Raw genomic sequence first — 23,601 nt, forward strand, 5'->3', positions numbered from 1 at the left:
CAAAGTTCAGTATCATAAATGAAATAAGACACGCATTATTAAACCAAGGAGCTCAATAGAAGAGTGCTGCTGAAACTGGAAATCAGTGAAGAATAACCTGCTTTTACAGACGAACCATGAAAACATGTAAAGACAAGGAAAACTGAACCTCTTATAATGTCTCATCTGGAAGACATCCCCAACAACAAACTATGCAGGTTCACTAACTAACGGATCCCAAGACAACCTCAGTGTTACACATGAATAACTCACACGTACTTTTTTTCTGCAAAACCCACATGTTCTTTAGGTTTCTGACAAGCATATAACAACGTCAATCTTGATCATACACCATGAATGTCATAAATTCTCAGAGCCCTTCAGCTCCAGGTCATCTGGCAACTGTGTTACCCAAATGGCAAGGTATTTAAATTTTCCCTTCTGATTTTAAATTAGTTTGAACTGGTTAACTTCAGAAATGCTGTACTTATGTTTGACTACATCACAGTGATACAACATCCCCCACACATCCTGGGCTTCATTTTCCATCAGCTCAATGTTAAGTAATTTCACACCTCGTACGATTGTTACAATACGCAATGAATTAGGAAAAAAGAACACAGGGTAAAATGAACTATATGGAAGAAAAAATTAAAACTTGGAATGTATGCAGTAACTTGGAGAGTAATTTTCCCTTTAGAAACAGCTCACCAGAATTTTAAGTATGTATAATATACTCTTTGGATCTGTCCACCTCCATTAAGTCTTTTCCTCCAGAAAAGAAAAATAAACGTGAACACTGCTCCTTGAGTCAGTTACTTACTGTAGTGCTTCATAAGAGAATACAAAGACAATCCAGTGATAGCAGTTAAGATTAAAAACACGCTTCACATTTTTTAAACTTAAGAGAGACTGATCACTTAAAATTCTTGAAATTAGTGTGTTTCCTTTTCAAATCAGACAGATGAAAACTGCACTGGTTTTGGTTTTAAAAAAAATAATTTAAAAAATTCTTTTCACTGTGCTCCTGCCTAGTCCCCCTGCCTCTTTTTTTTTTTTTTTTTAATATAACCCAGGACTTGAAATGACTCAACATCCTCAAATTGTGTTTGAAGAAAAATGTGAAAAACACCTACAAAGCTAGCACCAGCCTAGATTGTGCTTTTAGATCTCCAGAATCGTCTTACCACTTGCTTTACTGTCCTTTCATACACTGAAAATTCTCATTAAACTTGATGTCCTATTGTATTCAGTAACGACCACTTAAAAGCAGGCGAGTCTTATATCAGAACATCTTTTTCAAGTGATTAAAATAAATCGTTACCTATGAATCTGAATAAGATGAAAGAAAAATATGTTCTTTAACTCCCTGCTTCTGTAAAAATCCTCTTACCAGGCCACAGCCACATCCACTTACTGGTGTGAGAGCTACAGACCAAGCGAGCAGTCTTCTTTTTGTCTTATACAGTTCACTTTGCTTCCATAAAGATGAGATAACTGAAGCTTAGCTGAATGAAATTCAAGTAATAGTGAGAGGACTGGAAAACAGGGACCTCAAATACAGGCTGGAAGGACCTCCCGAGTCATTGCACCCCTCAATGAGCTATCATTTCCCCCCTTTTCTAAATGTATCAATCTTTACTTTAAACCTAGCTGGTCTTCTGCCTACACCATGCCTGTTCCCAAACTCCACTTCTCAGCTGGGTAGGCAATCTCTAATTTCTAGCCCAAATTTCTCACTGCCTTATACTCATTTGTCTTTACACCAAGTGGTTCTTCATCTTTTAAGTAAAATCTAAAATCCTCCAACCAAGAGAAGGATGATGGATAGAGGGCAGCCCCATCATTATTACAGTTTATCATGACAGAAGATGAAACCGCTGATTTCACCTGTCACGAGTCACAGATTGGAGCACGCGGTGCATAAATCACCCTCGCAGCTGTACATCGATCTACGCTCCCACCCGTCCCGGTGCCAGCTGAGGGCACTCTTCTCACTGCACGCAAGCCCGGCAATTGAACTGCCGCACAGGATCTTTGCTATTTCATTGCAACGAAGGGATTTGCAACCCAGGAGCCTAGTTTGAACCATCTAAATCTGATTTAATTGGAGATCATTCAGTAAGCTAACTACTGTGGAAGAAACAAGAATATTGCATTAGCAACTCCCCCAAACATTTAAGCTACAGAATAAAGTACAAAAATTTTACTTTTTCTCTCTAAATTTTGAAAGATTTTTTTAAAGTAATTTTACTCTTCAGACATGAGAAGCAGAAAGAGATACTAAGACTGACATTATGTTGTGCAGTTACTTCCCTTTATCATACAACTGAAGTGACCATTAGAAGTTATCTATCTTTTGCCATTGAGGAAAGTAAAAATAAAGTAAAATAATAGATATCTTGAGTGAACTTTTCATTCTATTTAATTGGTCAATTTTCTCAGTATAGATTAAAATAAACCTGTTCTGCTGGAAACTAACATGTAGTACTCAGAAAGCCACTGCTTGCTCTATTTTATGTCACAAATTATATCCCCGTCTTCTGAGAGTATTATTAAAATACAGCATTAATAATTTTTCTTTCTTTGGGCACTACAGAATCAAACTATTTTATGATTGCAATGAAGAAAATACAAACATATGCTGAAAAATAAGCTGTCCACACATAATGGTACACATCAGCTGTCGCCAACAGATCATCAGTAGAAAAACATTCGTTTCCATGCATGAGTATAACAAAACAATCAAGAGCTGCTCACTACTTAGAGAGAGGTCTAAAAGTAAACAGCAAGAAGTAAAGATCAAACGATCTACAAAATCACAACTGTTTCAACAAACACAGGAGCAACAGTCAAGCCTTTCAACATTAGTCAGTTTTGGATTCAAAACCTTTGGAGCTACCTCTTTTACCATAAGGACTCAAAGACTTTTTTACGTTGCCTGTAAGTACCATTTTGCAAACAAGCAAAACAGACATTTGAGGACAAGCACTACATACATATGCACTAAATACTTTCTTCCATGGCTTCAGCAGTTAACATTAAAGCTGGATCAGTACCAGACACAGGTTTCCAAATTTTATGGAAAGTGGGATTAAGCAGGACTTGAAACTGGATATAAACATATCAGTAGTAATAAATGAGACAGTGACCTCTATCTTCTTCTCGCTAAAGATTTCACTTAAAGTGTCAGTAAACAAAAAATATAAAAACACAAACTTACGAGAGAGAGAATGCGTGCCTTTGGGTAAGTACTCAAACAGCAGAGAACTATCCTCTCCCAGCATGTCGGCTTTCAGAGACAGCAAACTGTTCTTACTCATGAGAGCTGCTCGCAGGTTGGCGACGGTGGCAGCCTGGAGTGCATCCTCCTTCTCTGGAGTCAGGGGCTGAGAGATGTAGCTGGCTTCCCCACCGATGAGGGCTTCGTCGACGTTCGCGTACGGGTCCGATCGCTCCACTCTGCTGTCAGAGCTGCTGGGCTCTGTTACTGTCACATCAGCACCTGCGTGACGAAAGAAGCCATCAGAGATGCCAACAAATTCCTGAGATGTGGCACACCGACCATACGTGCCTGTCTAACCATGGGTCCAAGTAACTGAGAACCGGGAACTTATCACCACCTATTTTGGCCTTATCGGCACTTTTCACGTGAGTGTTGTTTCTCACCTCCCCTCTTCCAAAAGTCTGAAGATGAACTTGGCCATTCAGAGGCTTGATAGAAAGTGCACACACCCCACAGCTGGGGGTTTCTGTTCTTCCAGCCTGCACCCATCTGCACCCTTCACTTCTGCCCCATCAACAGGTCTTAACTTCAGCACCACACGCTATGAAGGGAATGAGATGTGTACAACCTCCCCCACAACCAAGTAACGGGATAAAACCTCATTTATTTTTTTATTTAAAACTAAGATTTCAGGATAGTCTGCTAGTACTGAAATTACATTCAAATGTTTAAGTAGTGTTTTTTCCACAGTTTTACTCTGGTAGTCCAAATTTTCATTCTTTCATTTCTTCTTGATGATGAAGGTTTTGAAAAACTCCAATAATAAACAGCTTATAATAGTGGACTGCTAATTAGTATAAATCCCTTGGGATCACTTATCTGAAAAATACACATTTTTTTGTTAAAAACAAAAAACAAGGACACAGATTAGCTACTTGACAACAGGTAGCTACAAAGAAGCTGTATAAAAACATAACAGACTATTAACAAAAACATCAATTAGTGAATCCAAATAAAAATGAAAAAAGCTATGATAAGGTTAATTCCTCCCTGCAAAAACACTGTTTATTTTTGTATTTTGGGGGAGGTCTAGTTAAAGATTCTCTCTTCTTTGAACTTTGACTCTTTCATAGTCTTAAATAATTTATGTATTTTTATGTAAAGGAAAGTGACTCTTATAGTCCTCTCTATTCTTCACATGAAACAAAAAATTATCTACAAAAAGGGCTGTTACCCCATTTATAAAGTGCGTAAAACAAACTGCAATTACCTACTCCAGGATTTGCAGCAGCAGAACACAGCTGACATGCTCAAAACCTAGTCGAGTACCTGGCAAACAGGGCTAAAGCTTCCCAACAAATGGATGCCTTTGTAGCATTTATACTATCAAGACATAGATGGAAAAAAATCCAAATCCAAAGAGAAGGCATTGATAATGAGTGATCAGATGGAAAAAAGCTGTTTTGGGGATCCTGAACCTTTTATTGCCTCCTAATTCAAAATATATTCAAATCTACTTAATGCAAGAGGCAACTATTACAGTACAAAATAGTGGTATGACCTGTACAAAATTAACACCCAGCTGCTTTCACAAATTCATCTTGCACTTCTGAGGGCAAGGAATTCAGGTGTTGTCCATATACACCACAGCAATAAACTTATTCCCGTACAGAAGGTTTCACAGCAGCAGAGCTCACGAGAAGGGAAGAGGAAGAGTGTGGCACATTAACACTCGGTTGTAATGTTCAAAAACTTCAAACCAGGGCAAGACATCAATCTGCATACCCTCATTAAAAAAATGCTAATGAGGACGCTGGTACACTGCCTACCTCCTGTAACCTGGAAAACAGCTAAAGGAAGATCATTATTTTTATCTCCCTTTTACAGGTGGTAACTGCCAGAGAAAGACATGGTGACTTGCTCAAGGTGTCCAGCCCGCAGAGCCAGGATCAATCAGTGAATTTCCCAGTCCCAGCCCAGGGCATGGCAGATTCCTTAACATGTTCAGATTCACTTTACCAAGCTGTACTGTACTACCAGTACCTCTTACTGTTAAGTTTTTCCACTTCCTTTAAAAAACAAAAAAAACTCAAAACAAACAATAAGGAAAAAATGATCATTAGCAGAGTACTCCTACACCCCGGAGATGTAAGGAATACCCAAGGCTGGGAGCCACAAACACAGCAGCAGCAACTATGAACTATTAAAGATGCTCTCTCTCTTTAAAACAAACCATTCTCCCTCCCCCATCTGTGTTTTGCTTGTATAATCTCACATGATCAGTTTTATTAAATCTTAGCCAAGCAGAAGAATTCAATTGCTTTGAATTTTTACAAATTTTATCATCCTTCTGTTACTGAGTGAGCAGGTAACAGGTATATGCATTTTTCTAGATGATAATGAAGTTTGTTTTAAAAACAAACATTTCCACAGGAAGGGAAATTATAAGAGTTTAAAAACCAGCAGCTGCTACAAAAGGTGGCGAGGAAAGTAAATTCTAGCCCATTAAACTGGTAATGTAACAGACAGCTTTATCAAATCAAAGCCATGGTAATACTGCTATTCCTCTGCTCTTCACCGCCTATGCAGCAAATCACAGCAAATAACTTGGGCCAGAAAGGGTGTTTGTCAACGGAACGGTGTTGCCAAATAACTGGGCAGGCAGTAAATCACCTTGCGTTTTCTCCCGTCCTTTTTCATAGCCAATTACAGATGCTGATTGACAGTTGCCAGAATCTGTTGCTGCCTGCTGCACATAAACACTAATTGCTAAAACACACGCAGATTAATTGTAACCACAACAAGACATTAAATGTTCCTCAAAAGCCAAGATTAGAGACAGACAGTGAAATAGAGGCTTTAGAGCTTCCAGTATTTATAGCTGATGTAACCTAATCAAATACGCATTACGGCAAAATAAATATCCACTTAGTCACATAAGTACTAAAGTACTCTCAGTACACCAAAACCCAAAAATGCATGAAGTTCCTCTTCACAGCGCCTCCAAAACCACTTCTCTCTTCTCTAGAATACAGTTTCTCTTAACAAGATTTAGCCAAAGAATTATATGAATCAAAAGTATCCGTCACTTCCCAGTAATCTAAACTGTTTACTACAGTGCTTCAACAGTACGTAAACCAAGCTTTAGTAAATGAGCTTCTATTTTACAATTATTCAAGGCAGTGGGTCACGTGGCAGCCTGAGCTCTCCATCCAACTCCTCCACATCTCATTTTTCACACTGCTGAGACAGTCCCTGCGACTGCACGGATTCCAGGCACCGCTCGCAGGAAATCCCGATTGGGGCAGCAAGCTAAACATGGGATTAATGCTGCTCTAAAAAACGGAGCTCATTAGTCTCTTTAGCAAATAATTATTTTGCAGTTATTCTATTACACCAGCCTACTTCCCAAAACACAGAAGCTTTAGAAAAGCTTTATTAGTTTGTTGACTTGGATGAATATTTTTTATTATTTTTTTTTTATTTTCAAATAAAACACAGGGCCCACCTTTTTACAATTTTGGCAACAGTATTTCCATGCATCTCTGAAACTGCGAAAGCAACATTTAACTGGTAAAGTTCTTGCCTACACATGAAAGCCTAATGTCAAAGGAATATAGGAAGCCCGATTATAAGCACCTTCTCACAGAGATCACACATCCCAGCTGAGCACAGCACGGCAAAACACCCTTCATTCCCAACCACAGGCTTTAAGAGATCTATAAACAGGAATAATGCTCACGCCAGTACAACAGGAGCAGTACAACATCCCGAATGCACACAGCGTGGCTACTGCGCAGACATTTATGCTTGGGCAAAACAAAACCGAACTGTATGCTTGCTCTGCAAGGGAAGTACAGCCACAGGAAACTCGTTCGTTTTGCTACACCATGCGAAGCCCAAATCCAGATCAGAAATCCCATTTATCAGCAGGCATGCCCCTTCTACCTTAAAAAAAAAAAAAAAAAAAAGAGAGAGAGAGAGAGAGAGAGAGAGAAAAGAAAAAAAGACTGAAAGTCATATAAACTGAGCTCCTGTCACAAACCCAGGTATGAAAAAACCAAGTTGTACTAGTCAGAAAATCAAGAAGTGCTACAGACATTAGCCCCTTGGGAAGGGCTAAGGCAGAAATAAAGGTGATGTAACTTATAGAAGTATCTGAATGAAATGTTAATGTGATAAATTGTTTTCCAAGATCTAGGAGAAAATTGACAACAAAAAGCATTAAATCTAGGCAAACAACTGAAAAAAATACATGTGCCATTTCAGAAAGACCAAGGAAAAGCTTCTCTATTTTAAAGAATCCATTTGAATACAATCAATCAATGGCTTTAATACACAAATTTTTTTTTCTTCTCTCTGCTTCAATCAGTTTTCCTCATTACAGCTTAAACTCAGCTGTTACCAAACTACCTCCTCAGCGTCTGTTTCTCTCATACCACTTATTTCTTGTTTGTATTGTGTTTTTACCTTCTCATTAAACCCCCAGTGGTGTTTTCTGTTGTTCCCCAGACTCCCAATCCTATTATTCTCTTTCATAATTTGTTTTTTCAATCATTTTTCCATCTTTCAACTTTTATTCCTGCTCTCTCATGTACATAGTTGAATATCTTCTAGAAATCTGTAGCTGGAGAACTAAACCCCTGAGAAGAGAGAAAGGTGTGAATAAAAGCCATACAAGATTACATCTGCTGCCAGAAACTTGAAAGCAGAAACAAGCTCTTCCCCAAGAACTAAAGGCAACGTTTTGCCAGGTCGCTATTCCTCAATATTGCTCTTTTCATTACAGTCTCAAGGCAAGAGGCGATCCAAGAAGTCTGTCATCTGCTCTTCAAAGTCCCTTTCTGTTTGGCAGAGATACAAAGCAGTAATGCTTCTCCCTTGGTCTTCTGAGTTTCCAGGATGATGAGGTCGCATGACATGCATCATCAAGTGACTGCCTACCTAATCAAAGTGACCCAACCGCCAGCAAGGTGGGGGAAGTCAGCCAGCAAATACAGCAGTCCTTGAAAGGAATGCAACAGTATTTAGCTTATCATTTACAGCCAAAGCTTTAAGCCAGTTTCTGCAAGTTCTATCACCCTGGCAAATTTCAGGAAGCTTTTAGGAGCCCTTCAACCTCTCCTCAACTCCCCTCAAATTTAGCGCTTTTTCACACAGCATGAGCCATTGCTCCAAGCATGCCTTTTTGAACGGGAGGTTATCACTGCTCAGCACCTGGAGTAAACTCATCGGATCTGTACAAGTCCCCACAACCTCCAAAGACAACGGCAATTCAAGCCACCTCCTGTCACAGAAAGTGTCCTTACCCTTTCCGCACAGCTCACCCGACCGCACAGCTGCGGCAAGTGTTTTGGCAGAACTTAAGCCTGTAGGTGCTTCAGCAGAATGAACGCCATCGTCCTGCTGGTTTCACCAGCATCCTTTTAACCCAACATCAGTAACACCGTCAACTAAACCCAGCCAAAGTCGCTGGCTGCTTGCATTTTGTGGACACTTGCCAAAGCTAGGGGTGACAGCAAGATCCCACAACTATCTGGAGCTAATTAAAGAAACGCTGGATAATCTTATATCCTACTCTTATTTATAAAAACCACTTGACAGTCATAAACAGTAGAAGCCCAGCTAAGTCCACCAAATACTTTCCCTCCCATAGGCAAATGTGAAGCAGGGCTGGCAAGTCATACTCTTTATTTTCTTTTTAACACATGTAAGAACAAAGCACATAAAAACCCACAGCAAAGTTTATAGGGGGAGAGAATATCCCTTCTTTACATAAGTTAGGGTAGAAAGGTGAAGGGAAGGAAAGACAAACTTTCAGGCACATCAGGGCTGTTGTCGGGAACAGAAAGGCAAGCATCAAGGAAAGTACAGTTTGAAAACAACAGCAACTGGAATTACATCTTAAGCAGTGTCACCAACAGACAGCTAGCGCGTAGCTGTCCTGACTTGTGACAGCGTTACTGCTGTATTACCTGCATCCGTTTTTAAGAATCGTAGAATAAATTAGATTGCAGTGACTTCAGGGCTACTTTTAGAGTTAGATTCTGTTGCTCAGGGCCTTGTACAGGCCTGAATATCTGCGAGGAGAGAGATACCACAACTTCTCCGGGCCCTTCCCCCATCATCTGACCATTCTGTGAAGAATTTCCTCCTTCTACCCCATGAGAATTTCCCGTCCTGTAACTTGTGTCCATCGCCTCTCATCCTTTCTCCATACACATCTGAGAAGGGTCTGGCTCTGGACAAACCCTCCACCTCCCTTCTCTTCTTCAAGGTTAAACCAAGCTGTCTCAGCCTCTCCTCATACACATCATCTTGAAGGTCTCAGCTGGGCTTGCTCAAGCTTGTCAAAGTCCTTTTTGTCCTGGAGATCCCCAAACTGGATCTTGTACTCCAGACGTGGTCTCGATTCCCCTGACATGCTAGGTACGCTCTTTGTAAGGCAACTGAGCACGCAGCCAGCCTTCGCTGCTGCGAGGGCACGCAGACCCCTCTTCAGCTCGTTACCCACCAGAACATGTTCTCTGCAAAGCTGCTTTCTCACTCCTTGTCTGCCAACCCATACTGGTGCATGGGGTTATTCTGTCCCACATGCAGGACTTCACATTTGTCCTTGCTGAATTCATGCTGCGTCTGGCACCGCCGCCTTCCAGCAAATCATTCCGCCCAGTCTGGCGTCATCCAACAACTTGCTGAGGGTTCACTCCATCCACCACCCAAGTTGCTAATGAACAAAGTAAATGGCATTGGCCCTGGAAGCTACCTGTGATGGATGCAGGCACTGTGCTTTCTGGGGTAGTTGTTTAGGATCTCCTGCACACAGCCGGATAATTTTTAGTGTGGTGGCAAATGTAATATTTTTTTTGTTTACAACATGACAAGCAGAAAGGGTAGAGAGGGGACAGGGAGGGGGTCCCAACATCAGCACTTCTCCCATCCCAAATGCTCATTCCTGCATCCTCCCCTGCTACTCCCTCAGTTGTACCAAGACTACATGTATAGTTGTGAGGTGAACTTGAGACAGGAACCAATATGTTAAAAATAAACTGGTTTATTAAAAAAAGTTATTTTTAAACCCCGATCAGTTCCCCAATCCGGTTCACTGTACAGACATTTTTACAGAACAACTGCAGCAGAGCGTAGGGGTGCAATTAAGTACCAGGGGAAAGTGGGAGCCACTTAAAACTCAGCTTTTCTTTCAAGGACACTGCCAAATTATGACCTGAGCCGAACTCTTCCGGAAAAAACTTAGGTGAAATCAAAGACTTAATTTTCTGAGGTTCTTCTACCTGTTTGTTTGTGTCAAGTATCTATAGAGATCTGCCTGACAGCAGATTTCATCTAAAATTTCAGGGATGGTGTTTCTTGTAGAAGTTTAGGAAGATTTGGCTTGGTCTCCTTCTGTGCAAAAGACATAATTCATTTTTAAGCTCACAGGGAAGGGGAAAAAAAAAAAAAGCTTTAATTTCCTAGTGTTTTTTCTTGGGAATAAAAAAAAAAAAAAAAAATAAAAAAAGGAGCACCTGGACTGGTAGAAAAATGACAATCTTTTACCAGCTGCTAAAAATATCCTTGAAGCTTGTACTGTATTTCAGATACCCCTCTCCTTTCTAATAGAAATCCTTCAAAAGTGTTTCACAACTTCCCAGCTGTTAAGCAAAACCCAGCATTCTCACATACTGTAATATGTACATAGAGAAGTGATGCCATGAGCTATATTGGTTTTGATTAGCACTATTTTACAAACATAATAGTATACATATGGATATAATAAATGTGCACAGCATTCAAAATAAGCTCCAATATCATAACAGAGGAAACCATCAGGCAAACATAGATATTTAACCACAACATATATATATATAATCGTTAAAAACTGCCTTTATGTTAAAGACTGTAAGATATCTTAAGTGAATCCTTATGGAACGAAAAACATGGTCTCCCCCAGGCTGCGCTTTCCCACCCCTCCTCTTCCAGGTTTGAGTCCTACTACAGCTTCTCAACCATGACTCAAAGCAGGGTGACCTGGGACACTGTCCTGCACTGTTGGGATTTGAGTTGCTGAAAAACACCATCCTGCATAAAACTGCAAATTTCCAATGCTGTTCCTGTTTCTGGAGGGCTCAGAGGGAGCTCATGCCAACTGAAAGGCAGCATTCATCATATAGGCTTGAATACAGTTTTCAAGCCGACAGCCATAGGATGTTCACCATGTGTGTTTTACCAACAGACATATTCTCCTCAGTACCTCTAGAATAGTATTTCTAAAATAAAACAGGCTTGTTCTACGCAAATACCACCTAGTTTTATATTGATATTTCTGCAGTGGAATTCTAAAAGCACAAGTATATCTCCATCTTTGCTCTCCTCAAAACAATAATCAGTGTGCAAATATCAACTGGAAGATTCCCTCCACTCTTCCAGGTATCTGAAAATAAAATAATCAATTTTTATCTCTTTCCTGTAATATTTGTTTTCCTAACATTGAATCAAATTCTGGAGATATTCTCCTGTGGTCTGTGTCAGCAAAAGGAGCTCCTGGCCCCAAACCCAGCTGCTTGCTGCTGCTCTCCCACTGCCTGTTAGTGACCTCAACTCAACTGTTTGTAGGGCTACAGAGTAAACCTGGTCAATGAACTGATCTTCACCAAAACAAGATAAAACAAAACACCCAAATCCAAAGAAGAGAGAAATGGTTAAATTGGATGAGTTGATTGTTTTTGAAAATATTCTAAAATGGAATAAATAAAGTGGTCCTTGCAGGAGCAGGAGTGACTGGGCAGTGCAGAAATACCTTAAGCCACAATCATTTCCCCAGAATATGCAGAGAATTGTACAGTGACTTCAAACAGACTATCACTTTAGAAATACTAAGGTTGACTGTAAGTTTAACCTCTTTTTCTAAGTCTCATAACTCATGCAGTAAAAGGACTGATATTACTGTCTTCTGCTCCTCAGTACAGAGACAGTCTCTTGCTGCACATCTGCACATGAATAGACACAAACATGAAGGGATAGAAATATAACATTCAAGTACCACATTAAATATGAACACTAGTACTCATGATATGACAGGATGCCGAGTTACAACCTTTGAAAATCCTCAGAACAAATATTTACCTTTTGAAACAAGTGCCTGTAAGAAATGTAAAAAAACCCCAAACAAACAAACAAAATCTGAGACCAATACAGCATAGTTTTCGGTTTTGATTCCTAGACACTGCATCTAAAGAATGAATTCCTACTATGTTTTAATGCAAAAGCAGCACTTTAAATAGGAAAGTGCAAGTCTTGAATAGTGATGATTATAAAGTAGGATTAGAATTTTTTTATGTTAAAATTCTAAAACCTTCTTGATTTCTCACTTGTAATTTCGGTAAAGAAACAAAAAAGGGGAAAAAAAAAGATTTTTTTTTTTTAAAAGGTTGAGATCTCTGTAAAGATGAGCCTAGCGTAACCTTGGTACAAGGAACAAATAAAATAGTGAGAAGGGCACTCAAGAGAGGGGAAGTGCCTCTGATCTCTGGAGTTAAAGCAGATTAACAGAATCAGGGCTGTTACCATAGGGAGGAGGAAGAGGAGGAGGAGGGCTTTGGAGCCTGGGGAAAATGGAATGCAGGGTGGGGAAAGGAAACAGACACTGAGCTTTGAGCTAAAGCTGGTTTAGGGTGGAACCATTTTAAAGCCAGGGTGTAGCCAGGGAATAAGTGTCTGGGTTTAAAGCAATGATTTTAGTTTCCAAACTTGAAAATAACCTGACCTAACCCTTTAATAACAGAAACTCAAAAAAGTTATTCCTGCAAAGATGGCATCCTAATAATTTTGTTAGCCTGTAACTGTGGTGATACAGAGAACCTGAATTATTCACTAAGCCCTCTCTGCAATGTTTCTGCAAAATTCAGCATATGGACACAGAGGTGGGGGGGGTTGTTTCTTTGGTTTTTTTTGGTTGGTTGGTTTTGCATTTTGCTGCAACTAGCAGCCACCTCCACACAGTAAACTGGATACTTCATGCACATGAAGAGAGTACCAAAGACGGTCTTGAAACCTGGGCAGCTCCGTAAGCCAGAGGAATGCAGAACATGGGCTAAGCTGATTTCGGTGCTAAGAAAGAATTCTGGGGGTGGCATTACAGCACAAATCTGTAACCCCTCCAGGTCTGGCTGCCAAAGAAAGCCTGGCATCGCCGACTACCACTGCTTAAGGTGTCGAAATATCTCCCCATTAAAAACATCATTCAAACCCCCTCAATTGTAGCAAAGGAAATTTTAATACCTTGCACTGTAACTACAACTTCATGAAAAGCAGGTGGAAAAATGCAGTAATTAACTTAATTTTGCAAGTGGCAGGCAATTTGTAATTTACTATTACCTACCCTCAAAAATACTCCAGCACCTTTCCAATAAGCTGAATGTTTTGATCCAAAACATCCATCCTCCTTAAAAAGTGATCTTTCCAAAGTTGAGCATAAAAGAGTGATCTAAATAAAGAATTAACAGTAGGAAACTATTAAAATTTAAGCCCGTGTTGTTTTAGGACATCAGATATTAATCTGACAATTGAAAACTTAACCAGCCTAGTTTTCATTTACAGCTGTAGCAAATACTTAAAGACCTGCCTTAAGTTTTTACATTGCAAGCAGAACTCAGACCATGGCAGATGGATTGGAGACTCGATCTTTTCAAAGCAAAATCCATTTAAAAGAAGAGTAAATGACTGTATTCTGTCCCAATGATTTCTTCAGCTGCCACGCTACGTGGATCCTTTCAACACTGCACGCTTTCAACCCACCTACTAAGACTTCCCTTAGCATCACCTTCAATACTTTTGTTTTCGACCCCAAAAAATCTACAATTTACCAATATATCTTTATTTTAGATAAGATGAATAGTGAGTACCAAGTATGTGATAACACGTCTCACAAAAGATACGCTTTTCGTACACTTTTTGAGGAGCAGGGAAAGAAGTTTTGGGCAGGCCAGAGTAGATGGATCAATGTGCCGCTAATGGGAGACAGGCAAGGCAGAACAGCATGCAGGAGCACTATTATTTACCATGCAGTTGCATTCCAAGCTGGAGCAAAAGTTTTTTTTTTTTAAATATTGGGCTGTAGAGGTTAAAAAGAAGAGTGAAGAATGACTGGACAAGAGACAGTTAGTTGCAGTAAGGTTTATCCATCTCCAACGGGAATAGCTGGGTATAAAAGCCTAAAAATCAATTCATTCATTGTGCCTTAATGTTCAACAGGTGTTCCCAGTACGGACACCTTCTGGTTTAACCTTGCTCCCTCATCTCTTCAGTCTGTCTCAGATACCACCTTTACTACACCAAATTCAGGCTCTTTGTTCTCAGAACTTGTCCTCAGTTCTCTTTTTCTATTATCCCTCTTCCCGCTCCTTGTTCTGTTCTCTCCCGTACCATGCTACCTCTCCTCCCCTTTCTCTGTCTCCATTCCATGCTGGCATAATCCTTCACACCAAATAGCCTCCGTCGCCAATTGCAAAGTCCCATTCTTTCTGAGCAAGTTCACACAGTGTTTTCTTTATTTCTCCATTAATATTAACCCTCAGTGCTAGCCTGCAGATCGTCTTTTTTCTTCTCTTTTAAACACCAGCTCTTCAGGACAGGTAAATTGATTATTTATAAAGCATCATGTAAAGCCAAAAGTATTATACAGGTTTTGCAGAACAAAAATCTTAAGAGTTCCTTAAACACCTGAATCCAAACACCACGCTAATTTTTTTCCTCTTCTCATTATGCAAGACCTCTATTCCACTACTTGGACTAATATGCTTGCCAAATATCACAGTAGAAACAACAGAATTTTCACTGGGTTTTTTTGGTTTTTTTTTTAATAGTAATAATTAAAAAAAAAAATCAAGGAAAGATTTGAAGATTTGCACTGAAAAGCTGAGTTACAGGAAGCCCGGTAGCTTGCTGACAAAAAGATTTTTTTGCAAGAATAAAATAATCTTATAATAAGACAATCTACACATTCACCTACCTGCACTCAGACAGGTCCAGAGACCTCACCAGCACAAAATTAGTTGAGAGTTCATCTAGACTGAGCTTTTTCTTGCCTCCCTCTGAAGCCTTCTGAAATGTAAGCTCACTATATGATCCAACTGTTAAGCATCTGTGCTCGCCAACAACTCCTGTAATCATAATTTGTTCTCTAGAAACCAAGACAGAAAAAGGGATAGGAAAAGGCTTACGACACCAGCTGCCTCCAATCTTCACAGAGAGCGAGTAGCACAACTCCCTGCAGCAGGCACCAAAATCAGATTGTGTCACTGAAAAGTTATGAACTTGAACGTCTCCTCACCACGAGGGAGGAAACTTGGGCATAATTAAAGATTTTGATGGGAAAATACTAAAGGAACTTTGAACTCTGCAAAGTCAGAAGGATATAGCGAAGTCCTGTTCATCCTTCCCATGAAGGTCACTACTCTGGGCTTACTTAAGTCCTGAAGCTCTTCTTACAGAATACAATTTCACTACACGTAACCAAAGTAAAGCAAAAAGTTCCCAAACCGTAGCATCTTTAAAAGCGACTGTTCTGTTTTGAAAACAATTAGCTTCATTTCACAGTCAATTGGCATACAAAAATTCACTTGCAGCTTTAGGGTGCAAACACTCAGAAGATGTGTGGGAGTATTTCCTTTGAAATAAATTCCTGAATCATAACTACTATGCTTGAACTAGCACATTAATAAAACCATCAATAAATTCTTCAAAAGTCACCCTTGAAGTGACAGAGTTTTCCATTATACGGAGAGGCAAAACCAGCAAGCAACATTTTGTTCTTCTAGTGAAGGTAACTGTCTTCTTCAGCAAGAACCTTTTAAATACCACCCAATCCTGTTGTCTACGCATTCAGGACATGTAATCCTGTAAAAACTGTATCCAGCGATAGCAGAGGAACAGCAACCTAAGGAAAATGAAGATGCTCAAGGCACAAGACTACTTCTGAATTTCGTAAGCATCTTTGATATTAAGACTAATAAATAGCAATATGTTTCTTTAGAAAACCTATGAAATTCAAGAAAAAAAGGTTAAAATAGAAGACAGACCTGTTATTTTGACAAGTCTGTGGAGGAAATTCTTCTTGGCTCAGTTATGAAGAAAGTTATTATTTATATAAGCCTATCCTTCAGTTTACTTTGGAGAATTGCTGTTCCAAGTTAATGCAGCTTGGTGAGGAAAACATATACATGAATGTTTCATACAAGGAATGACAAACTGACATCCTGAACAACCCAAACAGGATGAGAAAGAAAAAACCTAATATGTTTTATGCTAAACAGAGAATCCAAATTAATAAATTGAAACTAGCATGAAAAGATGGTCCTTATCAAGATTTGTGCTTGACTGACACTACCCTGTAGAAACTGAGAGCTTAATCACATTCTCAATCTAGCATCTCAACTTAGTTTGCATTCTTTTGCAAATTCTATTTGATCATTTTTTCTTGGATGAAGAAGATACACTCTTCATGGCAGACATTAAGAATCTCTTGCTTCAGTTGCTATTTCCATGATGTTAGATTACCATTAATAAGATTACTCCAGACACTCCTTTTTATTTTAATCCGTAGTGTGATCAAATTCAAAGACTCTCAGCAGCACCTCACCAGCATCTAGAAAAGAATCGACTGATTCTGAAAGAATTTTCTTATCCTTTCAATTAAAAAAACAAAACAAACAAAAAAAACCCCTGTGTCTTTCTGAGGCCCCGTTGATTCATATTAAAGTACAGTCTACTTAACCTATTTGGGACACTTTAGTACACCCTGCCTATATTGATAAGAACATGTCTCCCACTGAAAGAAGCACCACTATCAAGTGTAAAGGAGCTGTAAGTTGTTGCAAAAGCAAAGTTTCAGTGACTGCAACCTGCTTCTTTGTAACATAAGTAATTTATGTTTTGTTACAATAACACATTGTAACTTAATACAGGAGTAGGAGAATATTTTTAATCTGTGAAGTACACTGCTCCAAATAATCACTGATTTAAAAGGGTGATGCAACGGTTACTTGCAAGGTCCACCTTCCCAAATGTTGCTTGCATGTTGCTGAAATGCAATGCTGCTTGCAAGCAAGACCAAATTAATATCTTGCACAATTTCAGGAGGAAGACACTAACACCAAACTTTTAAGATGGACTCTCCTAAATCAGCTTTCACATTGCCAGAAGGTCTGTGTTAGTACTCCAGTATAGAGGCATTTGCAAATGGTACCCAAATTATCCCACAATGAGAGCTTTCAGACTTAACAAGCAACATCTTAAAATAAGTGAATAGATCAGAGAAGTGAATGAGCCTCAAAGAACAAAGAGTTCTAGGTAACTTTTTTCTTCTTAGCTACTTATGAAAGAACATTCAACAACCATTTCCTCAGCAGAGTACTTTTTCATCCTAGCTATGAACAATATGGATAGGGACACTTCTAAATACACAAGGCAAAAAAAGAGCCTTAGACTAATGAAGTCTGTTTTAAAGAACAAAGCCTGACACTACTAAATCAAAGACAACTTCAAGCCAGAATTTAACCACATCCCAAATACTCATTATACAGTGCAGACACTTGCCATTATCTGTTTTCACACAAGAGAATAACCTTTTCTTCATGCATAGGAGCTAAGTTTCCAGCACCCCTAGATGACTACTGAATTCCAGCAGGAGAGGGAAGAACCTGGGGTACCAATAACCAAGCTACGCAGAACCCTGGAGCTTGGCAACTTGGGAGATGGAGCAGTTCGCAAGAGGGTTGCTTCCACCTGCTGGAGATGGGAAATAGTAATGTGAGACCAAAAGACCCTATTGCTTGTAGGGACCAAGACGGTGATCGTCTGGGGGAGCAGGGATGCTTTCACTTCACGCTGAAAGAGAAGCAACCTCACCTGAGCGACCAACTCTGATCTCACCCAAACCAGGCATCTACACACACACAAGCACACAAGAGGCTTGCTGCTGACAAGCTGCCCAAGTGTTAACTGAAACTGAACACGCACAGATCTCAAATCCTTTGAAATCATACCAAAAAAATCCCCCAAAAGACAAGAAAATTTGACCTGAAATACACGCAGGGCTCCTCTTGCTTAGGGGAAGCACGCAGAGATACTCCCTGCCGTTAAGCCCATATGCACCCATCCCACCATTTCAGGCCCCACAGGGCAGAGAAACGTCCCTTTTCAGCAGGGCAGAAAGGAGAATTTCATCTCTGCTCACCTCTCCAGACGGCTCACTTGGGGAAACCATGAGCAGCCCAGACTCCACACCCTGCCCTTGCTCCAAAGCATGGTTACTTTTACTTTGCACACATTGCTCTCAGAGCAGCAGCCAGACTGGCTGGCCACTGCCAATGTATGTAGCCCCTGTGTCTGTCTGGTTCTGGCTTTGCTCTCGTTTTGGACAGTGAGACAATGAGAAGTGTTGCTATTCAGTTTTTCCTTTTGCTTTACCAGCACTAGTGGAATATTGAAACTATTCCCTCAACCACCACCATTCAGCTTCCCCTTTCCCACCATTAGAAACACCTCTTTTATTGGTGTCCTGGTTTCGGCTGAGATAGAGTTAATTTTCTTCTTAGTAGCTGGTACAGTGTGTTTTGGATTTAGTGTGAGAATACTGTTGATAACAGACTGATGTTTTACTTGTTGCTAAGTAGCACTTATCATAAGTTAAGGATTTTTCAGTTTCCCGTAGGCTGCCAGCAAGCAGGTGCACAAACAAAAAGCTGGGAGGGAGCATGGCCAGGACAGCTGACCCCAACTAGCCAAAGCGATATTCCATACCATAGCACATCTTGCTCAGTATATAAACTGGGGGGAGTTGGCCGGGAGGGGCAGATTGCTGCTCGGGCATCAGTCAGAGGGTGGTGAGCAACTGCATTGTGCATCACTTGTCTTTTCTTGGGTTTTATTAATTTTTAAAATTATTTTTTATTATATTCCTTTTCATTACAATTATTATTGTATATTGTTATTATTATTGTTAGTATTACATTTTATTTTACTTTAGTTATTAAATCTTTCTTATCCCAACCCAGAAGTTCTCCTTTTTTTTTTTTTTCCCCCCAATTCTCCCCTGCATCCCACTGGGAGTGGGAGGAGTGACTGAGCGGCTGCATAGTGCCTAGTTGCTGGCTGGGGTTAAACAATGACAACTGGAAACCACATTTAAGACAAAATTTGGAACAAATAATTTGATTGTGCCTGCTGATGCGTTGTCTCAGCACTGCGCTGAGTCAACACCCGCAACCATCTTCCTCTCATCTGCAAACAGTTGTAAAGAAAAAGGCCACTTCTATTTAATTCCTTAACAATTAGGAATTAAATAATCTAAACTTCATTCAGCTTCCAGTAATACAATCTCTTATATTTTGCACTGTTTTCAGTAATTTAAAGACATTCAGTCTATAACCAGTTTGCTAAAAGGATCAGAGTTGCAGTTCTGTTTCTGCAGTCACTCCAGCATGGGTGGTTTACTTCATATACCTGTCCGAAGCCCACACACCTTACAGACAGTACAAGTGATTGAGCTGTTTTTATGAGATGCCGTGAAAGTGAAAAATATTTGCGTGCGAATAGTACACCAGGCAATCCGTGCTGAATCTTCATTCAAAACAATTCTAAAATACATGCATTATAAAAACAAGATTCGTCATAAATCACTGTTATCTTAAGTTATGTCTCATTTTTCTCCTAACTGACGTTGTTCAGATTTTATCATCAGCCAATTAAAATAATTACATGCAAGCTTGCTGCAGCAGATAACTGTAAAACATAATAAATCTAAAAGACATTTGTAGAGCGTTACCCATTCAATGAAAACCGCATTTAAACTTCAGTATGTAAGCAACTTAAACATCCTTTTTCAGCCCATAAAGACTCTTCAGACTTTCAGTACTATTTATATTGCTTTTTTCATCCGCATTTGGCAACATAAGGGTATATAATCTCACACGCCCTTCTCCTGGCTGACTTGGATTCTGGTATGCAATGAAACGCAGGCTAACTCACAGCACAAAGTTCTTCAAGTCAGCTTGAGGGAGTTTAATACCACACTCCCTTAAAGTCCTTAGGAAAAAAACACCCAAACTCCTGTATCACTAGCATTCCTGGATCTACTAATTGCCAGTGATTAATGAATCAAATAGGAGTTACCTTGAGACAGAAAAATAACTACTGGAGATTCAAAAGAAGTCAAGAAAACATTTTTCTCCCTGTCTATACACTTCAAAAGCAGCCACTCATCTCAGACTATGAGTAGTCACACATCAAAAGACATTTTAAGCCTTAGTAGTACCAGAAAAAAACCACATTATTCTTAGGATTTACCAAACACTTATTTTGCCATTACCAGCAACAAGCTCTGGTGGTTTTCTTACACATGAGAAAGTGACACCTGAATATCAGGAAGTACTGAAGATAGTATCGTTAAGACTAAATTACACCTGTGTGTGCTGTAATTACATCATCAATATACTGTGCAAGGAAAATTCTTCAACCTTGACATCAGTTTGCACACCTGCTAAAATAAATTCCAACCTTTTCTCTCATTAATTCCAAGAATTATAATGGTGTTTTGGGGGTGATTTATGCCATTCTATGTTCAAGGCCAAAACAAAACTACCAACTTCTTTCACAGGAGAACCAGCCTGCAATGCCGTGACACCAAGGTTCCTGACTGAACTGTACAGTACTTGGTTCTTTTGATTGCTGGCAACACAGGCTTCTACATTTTTCAGTTTCTGGCAAGCTAATAGATTTCAGAGACTGGTAAGATCATATCATAAACAGATCTAATTAACTCAACATTCTTTACTTCAACCACGAAAATCGGAAGAATGACTTACTTGGGTCTCGACTGCTGTACGGCCAGCCTGAGGCAGGTAAAAAAGATGGCATTGGAGAACTTGCCCTGCTGTCGTCCTCCACTTGCTGCGTAATATGCCGCACAGTTTCTTTATTTTTTCTGTTCTTCCTGCGCCCAGTGGGTTGCCAGCCATCCCCTACTCCTTGTTCTGAGAACGCATTCTGTATTGCACTATCCTTGGCAGAATGTAGTTCACTCCCTCCATAATGTGATGGTGAAACCTGTTCCTCTTTGATACGTAAAGACCCATAGCCCATGTCACTAGACCAAAGAGACTGGGATGAAATGTCTTCGTGGCTGTCTGTTTTTGGTTCTTGATCCTCTTTTCCATAACTACTCCCTCCTTCATGGCAGCTGGCAATAGCTGAATCTCCAGAAGAGTTTGCTGGACTTGTTCGCCGAGCTAACCAGGGAGATATACTCCTGCCAGCCACGACTGCTGAAATCAAAGCATCCGTACTACTGCTGGAAGGGGCTCCAAGTTCATAATCAACGAGGTCATCCGAGGCATCAGACTTTATGCTTATGTCAAGAGCTGCTTTTATGAAATTGTGACAGGCTTGTACAATATCTGTCATTTGCAGATAGCTAGCAGCTGACATCACCTCAATGACGTTTCTGCTGGTCAGTGCTAGGTGTGCAGAATACATGAAGTCAATGATTGCTTTAAAGCCTTGTGCAGTTACAATGTCTAAATGGGTGACTGTGGCCTGGTCAGAGGTTTTCTGTACCTGGCAGTACAGTGTTTTGAAGTAGCGACTACTTCCAAGCAGAACGTTTTTGTGAGCCTTAAAGATCTTCCCCTCCACTATAATGCAAACATCACAGAGGATGCCATGTTGTCTCTGCTCGTTAAGCTCACGCAGCAGATGACGGTAGTGGGAAGCAATCTCCATATCTTCCTTTCGGTTATTCATTTGGAAATCTTTGTGTTTCCTCTTCCACAAGTCCTGCATGGGGAAGGAAATGACAGTATTACAAAATCCCATACAGGCTTACAGACGCGTTCTTCAAAGACTGAGACAAACCCCAAGCTGAACCAAATTAAGTACCAGGTTCCTCTTGAAAGATTGTCACAAAATACAACTGCTGCCTAGAAAGACTGCACGGTCATTACACAATGCAGCTTATTTTTACCAGACTTCAAAAAATTTACGTTAAAAGGGACTAGATTTGAAACTCAATCCTCCAGTGGCTCATAACATCCCAGAGAAACATTTCTTTAAATTACTACAGACTTGTAAGAAAACCTGTCTTAAGTTACTTGGGTAAAACAGCTGTCAGTTTTTACTATTTGGGTTCAGTAAAGTTTGGTTTTGAAAGAGGTACTACACTTGAAACCATGCTGATGGAGACAAACTATTGAAGAGCACTCTGTAACACAATTTCCTCAAGGGAACAAGCATTACATGTAGCACACTGAATAGCTGAAATCCTCAAACAGCAAAAGCCAATTGAAACCAGCTATTTCCCTTGCTATATTGCCGTTGAGGGGCTATAAATACTGTTTTCGAGTCAGAAGAGCAATAAGCAAATCCAAGACCACAGATCACAAAATTTTAAGTCCCCACCCAAACTAAACTGGCAAGATATCAGAACTATGCAGTTAATGCTATTTGAAGCTTAACTACTTAGAAGCACAAGATTTTTAACTTTGCAATAAAACATATTATTTCCTTGGCTTTACATCTCCAAGTTTACCCCACAACCACCCTAAGATATTGGGTAGAGAAATTCTAATAATCACTTAAACATTAATGTTTAGAAAGGATGCTTATGACCAAAATAACAACGTGTCCATCAAGCTGAGAAGAATTCACGGGACTTTTGATCACCTTCCATAAAATTTGACAGTGTTATCCAAAAAAAGGCTAATTAGTGCCAGCAGCATGGCAGAGACCCATGTCTTCTAAGTTATGCTCCAATTATCCTCCGCTTACACCCCAAACCAGAAAAAAAGGTCTTAAGTGTGGATATGTTGACAGTAATCAGTAGCACCAATATTTTCAGATTGAACTTTATCACACCTGCCAAGTACAAATATGAGAGAAGTAATACATCAACATGGACGAGTGCATACACAGATTTCTCATGGTGTTCAGTAAGTCACTCCTGCCACACAGCTTAATCTGTTGTCCATTCAACACCAACAGAAATGCCCTGCCCTTCGTCTCCCAAGGTAACGCTTCACTGCTATCAGGCGTATCAACACGTTCTGTCTCTCAAGCGAGATGACTTCAAGTTCACAACACTTAAAGTGTTAAGGATGGACGCTGGCAGCACCAGAACAGACCGATGAAGTACTCCCTGCAACACCATACCTCGGCAGTTACTACCTTTGCAACTCCATACTTGCCTTTGCTGCCACAGCTTTGCAAATTCCTTGGTGTTACTTTCTGCCATTTTATCTAGCTTATACCACTTATTCGGAACTTTCTATCAAGATTTATATGCCATCTAACAGTGGTTTAATGGTTTGACCGATTAAGAGCGCCAAGCTGCCACACAACATGAA

At 39.9% G+C, this 23,601-nt stretch overlaps 1 protein-coding gene across 8 annotated transcripts in view; it reads right to left on the reverse strand.

The window, feature by feature from the left end:
• ZBTB46 (zinc finger and BTB domain containing 46) overlaps positions 1-23,601 on the reverse strand; it is a 55,355-nt gene that overhangs the window by 16,753 nt on the left and 15,001 nt on the right. For all 8 annotated transcript variants that reach the window (XR_774487.1, XM_010569466.1, XM_010569460.1 and 5 more), the window contains 2 exons: positions 21,067-22,036; positions 3,203-3,484 (listed from right to left, as the gene is read on the reverse strand). Coding sequence is in view for 7 of the 8 variants with exons in the window: in XM_010569466.1 (XP_010567768.1) it covers positions 3,203-3,484; positions 21,067-22,036 (1,252 nt within the window). In the remaining variant the exon portion in view is untranslated. The remainder of the gene's footprint in view (positions 1-3,202; positions 3,485-21,066; positions 22,037-23,601) is intronic.

This window comes from Haliaeetus leucocephalus, unplaced genomic scaffold (genome assembly GCF_000737465.1).
Source record: "Haliaeetus leucocephalus isolate CR32 unplaced genomic scaffold, Haliaeetus_leucocephalus-4.0 Scaffold273, whole genome shotgun sequence".
Classification (NCBI taxonomy): domain Eukaryota; kingdom Metazoa; phylum Chordata; class Aves; order Accipitriformes; family Accipitridae; genus Haliaeetus; species Haliaeetus leucocephalus.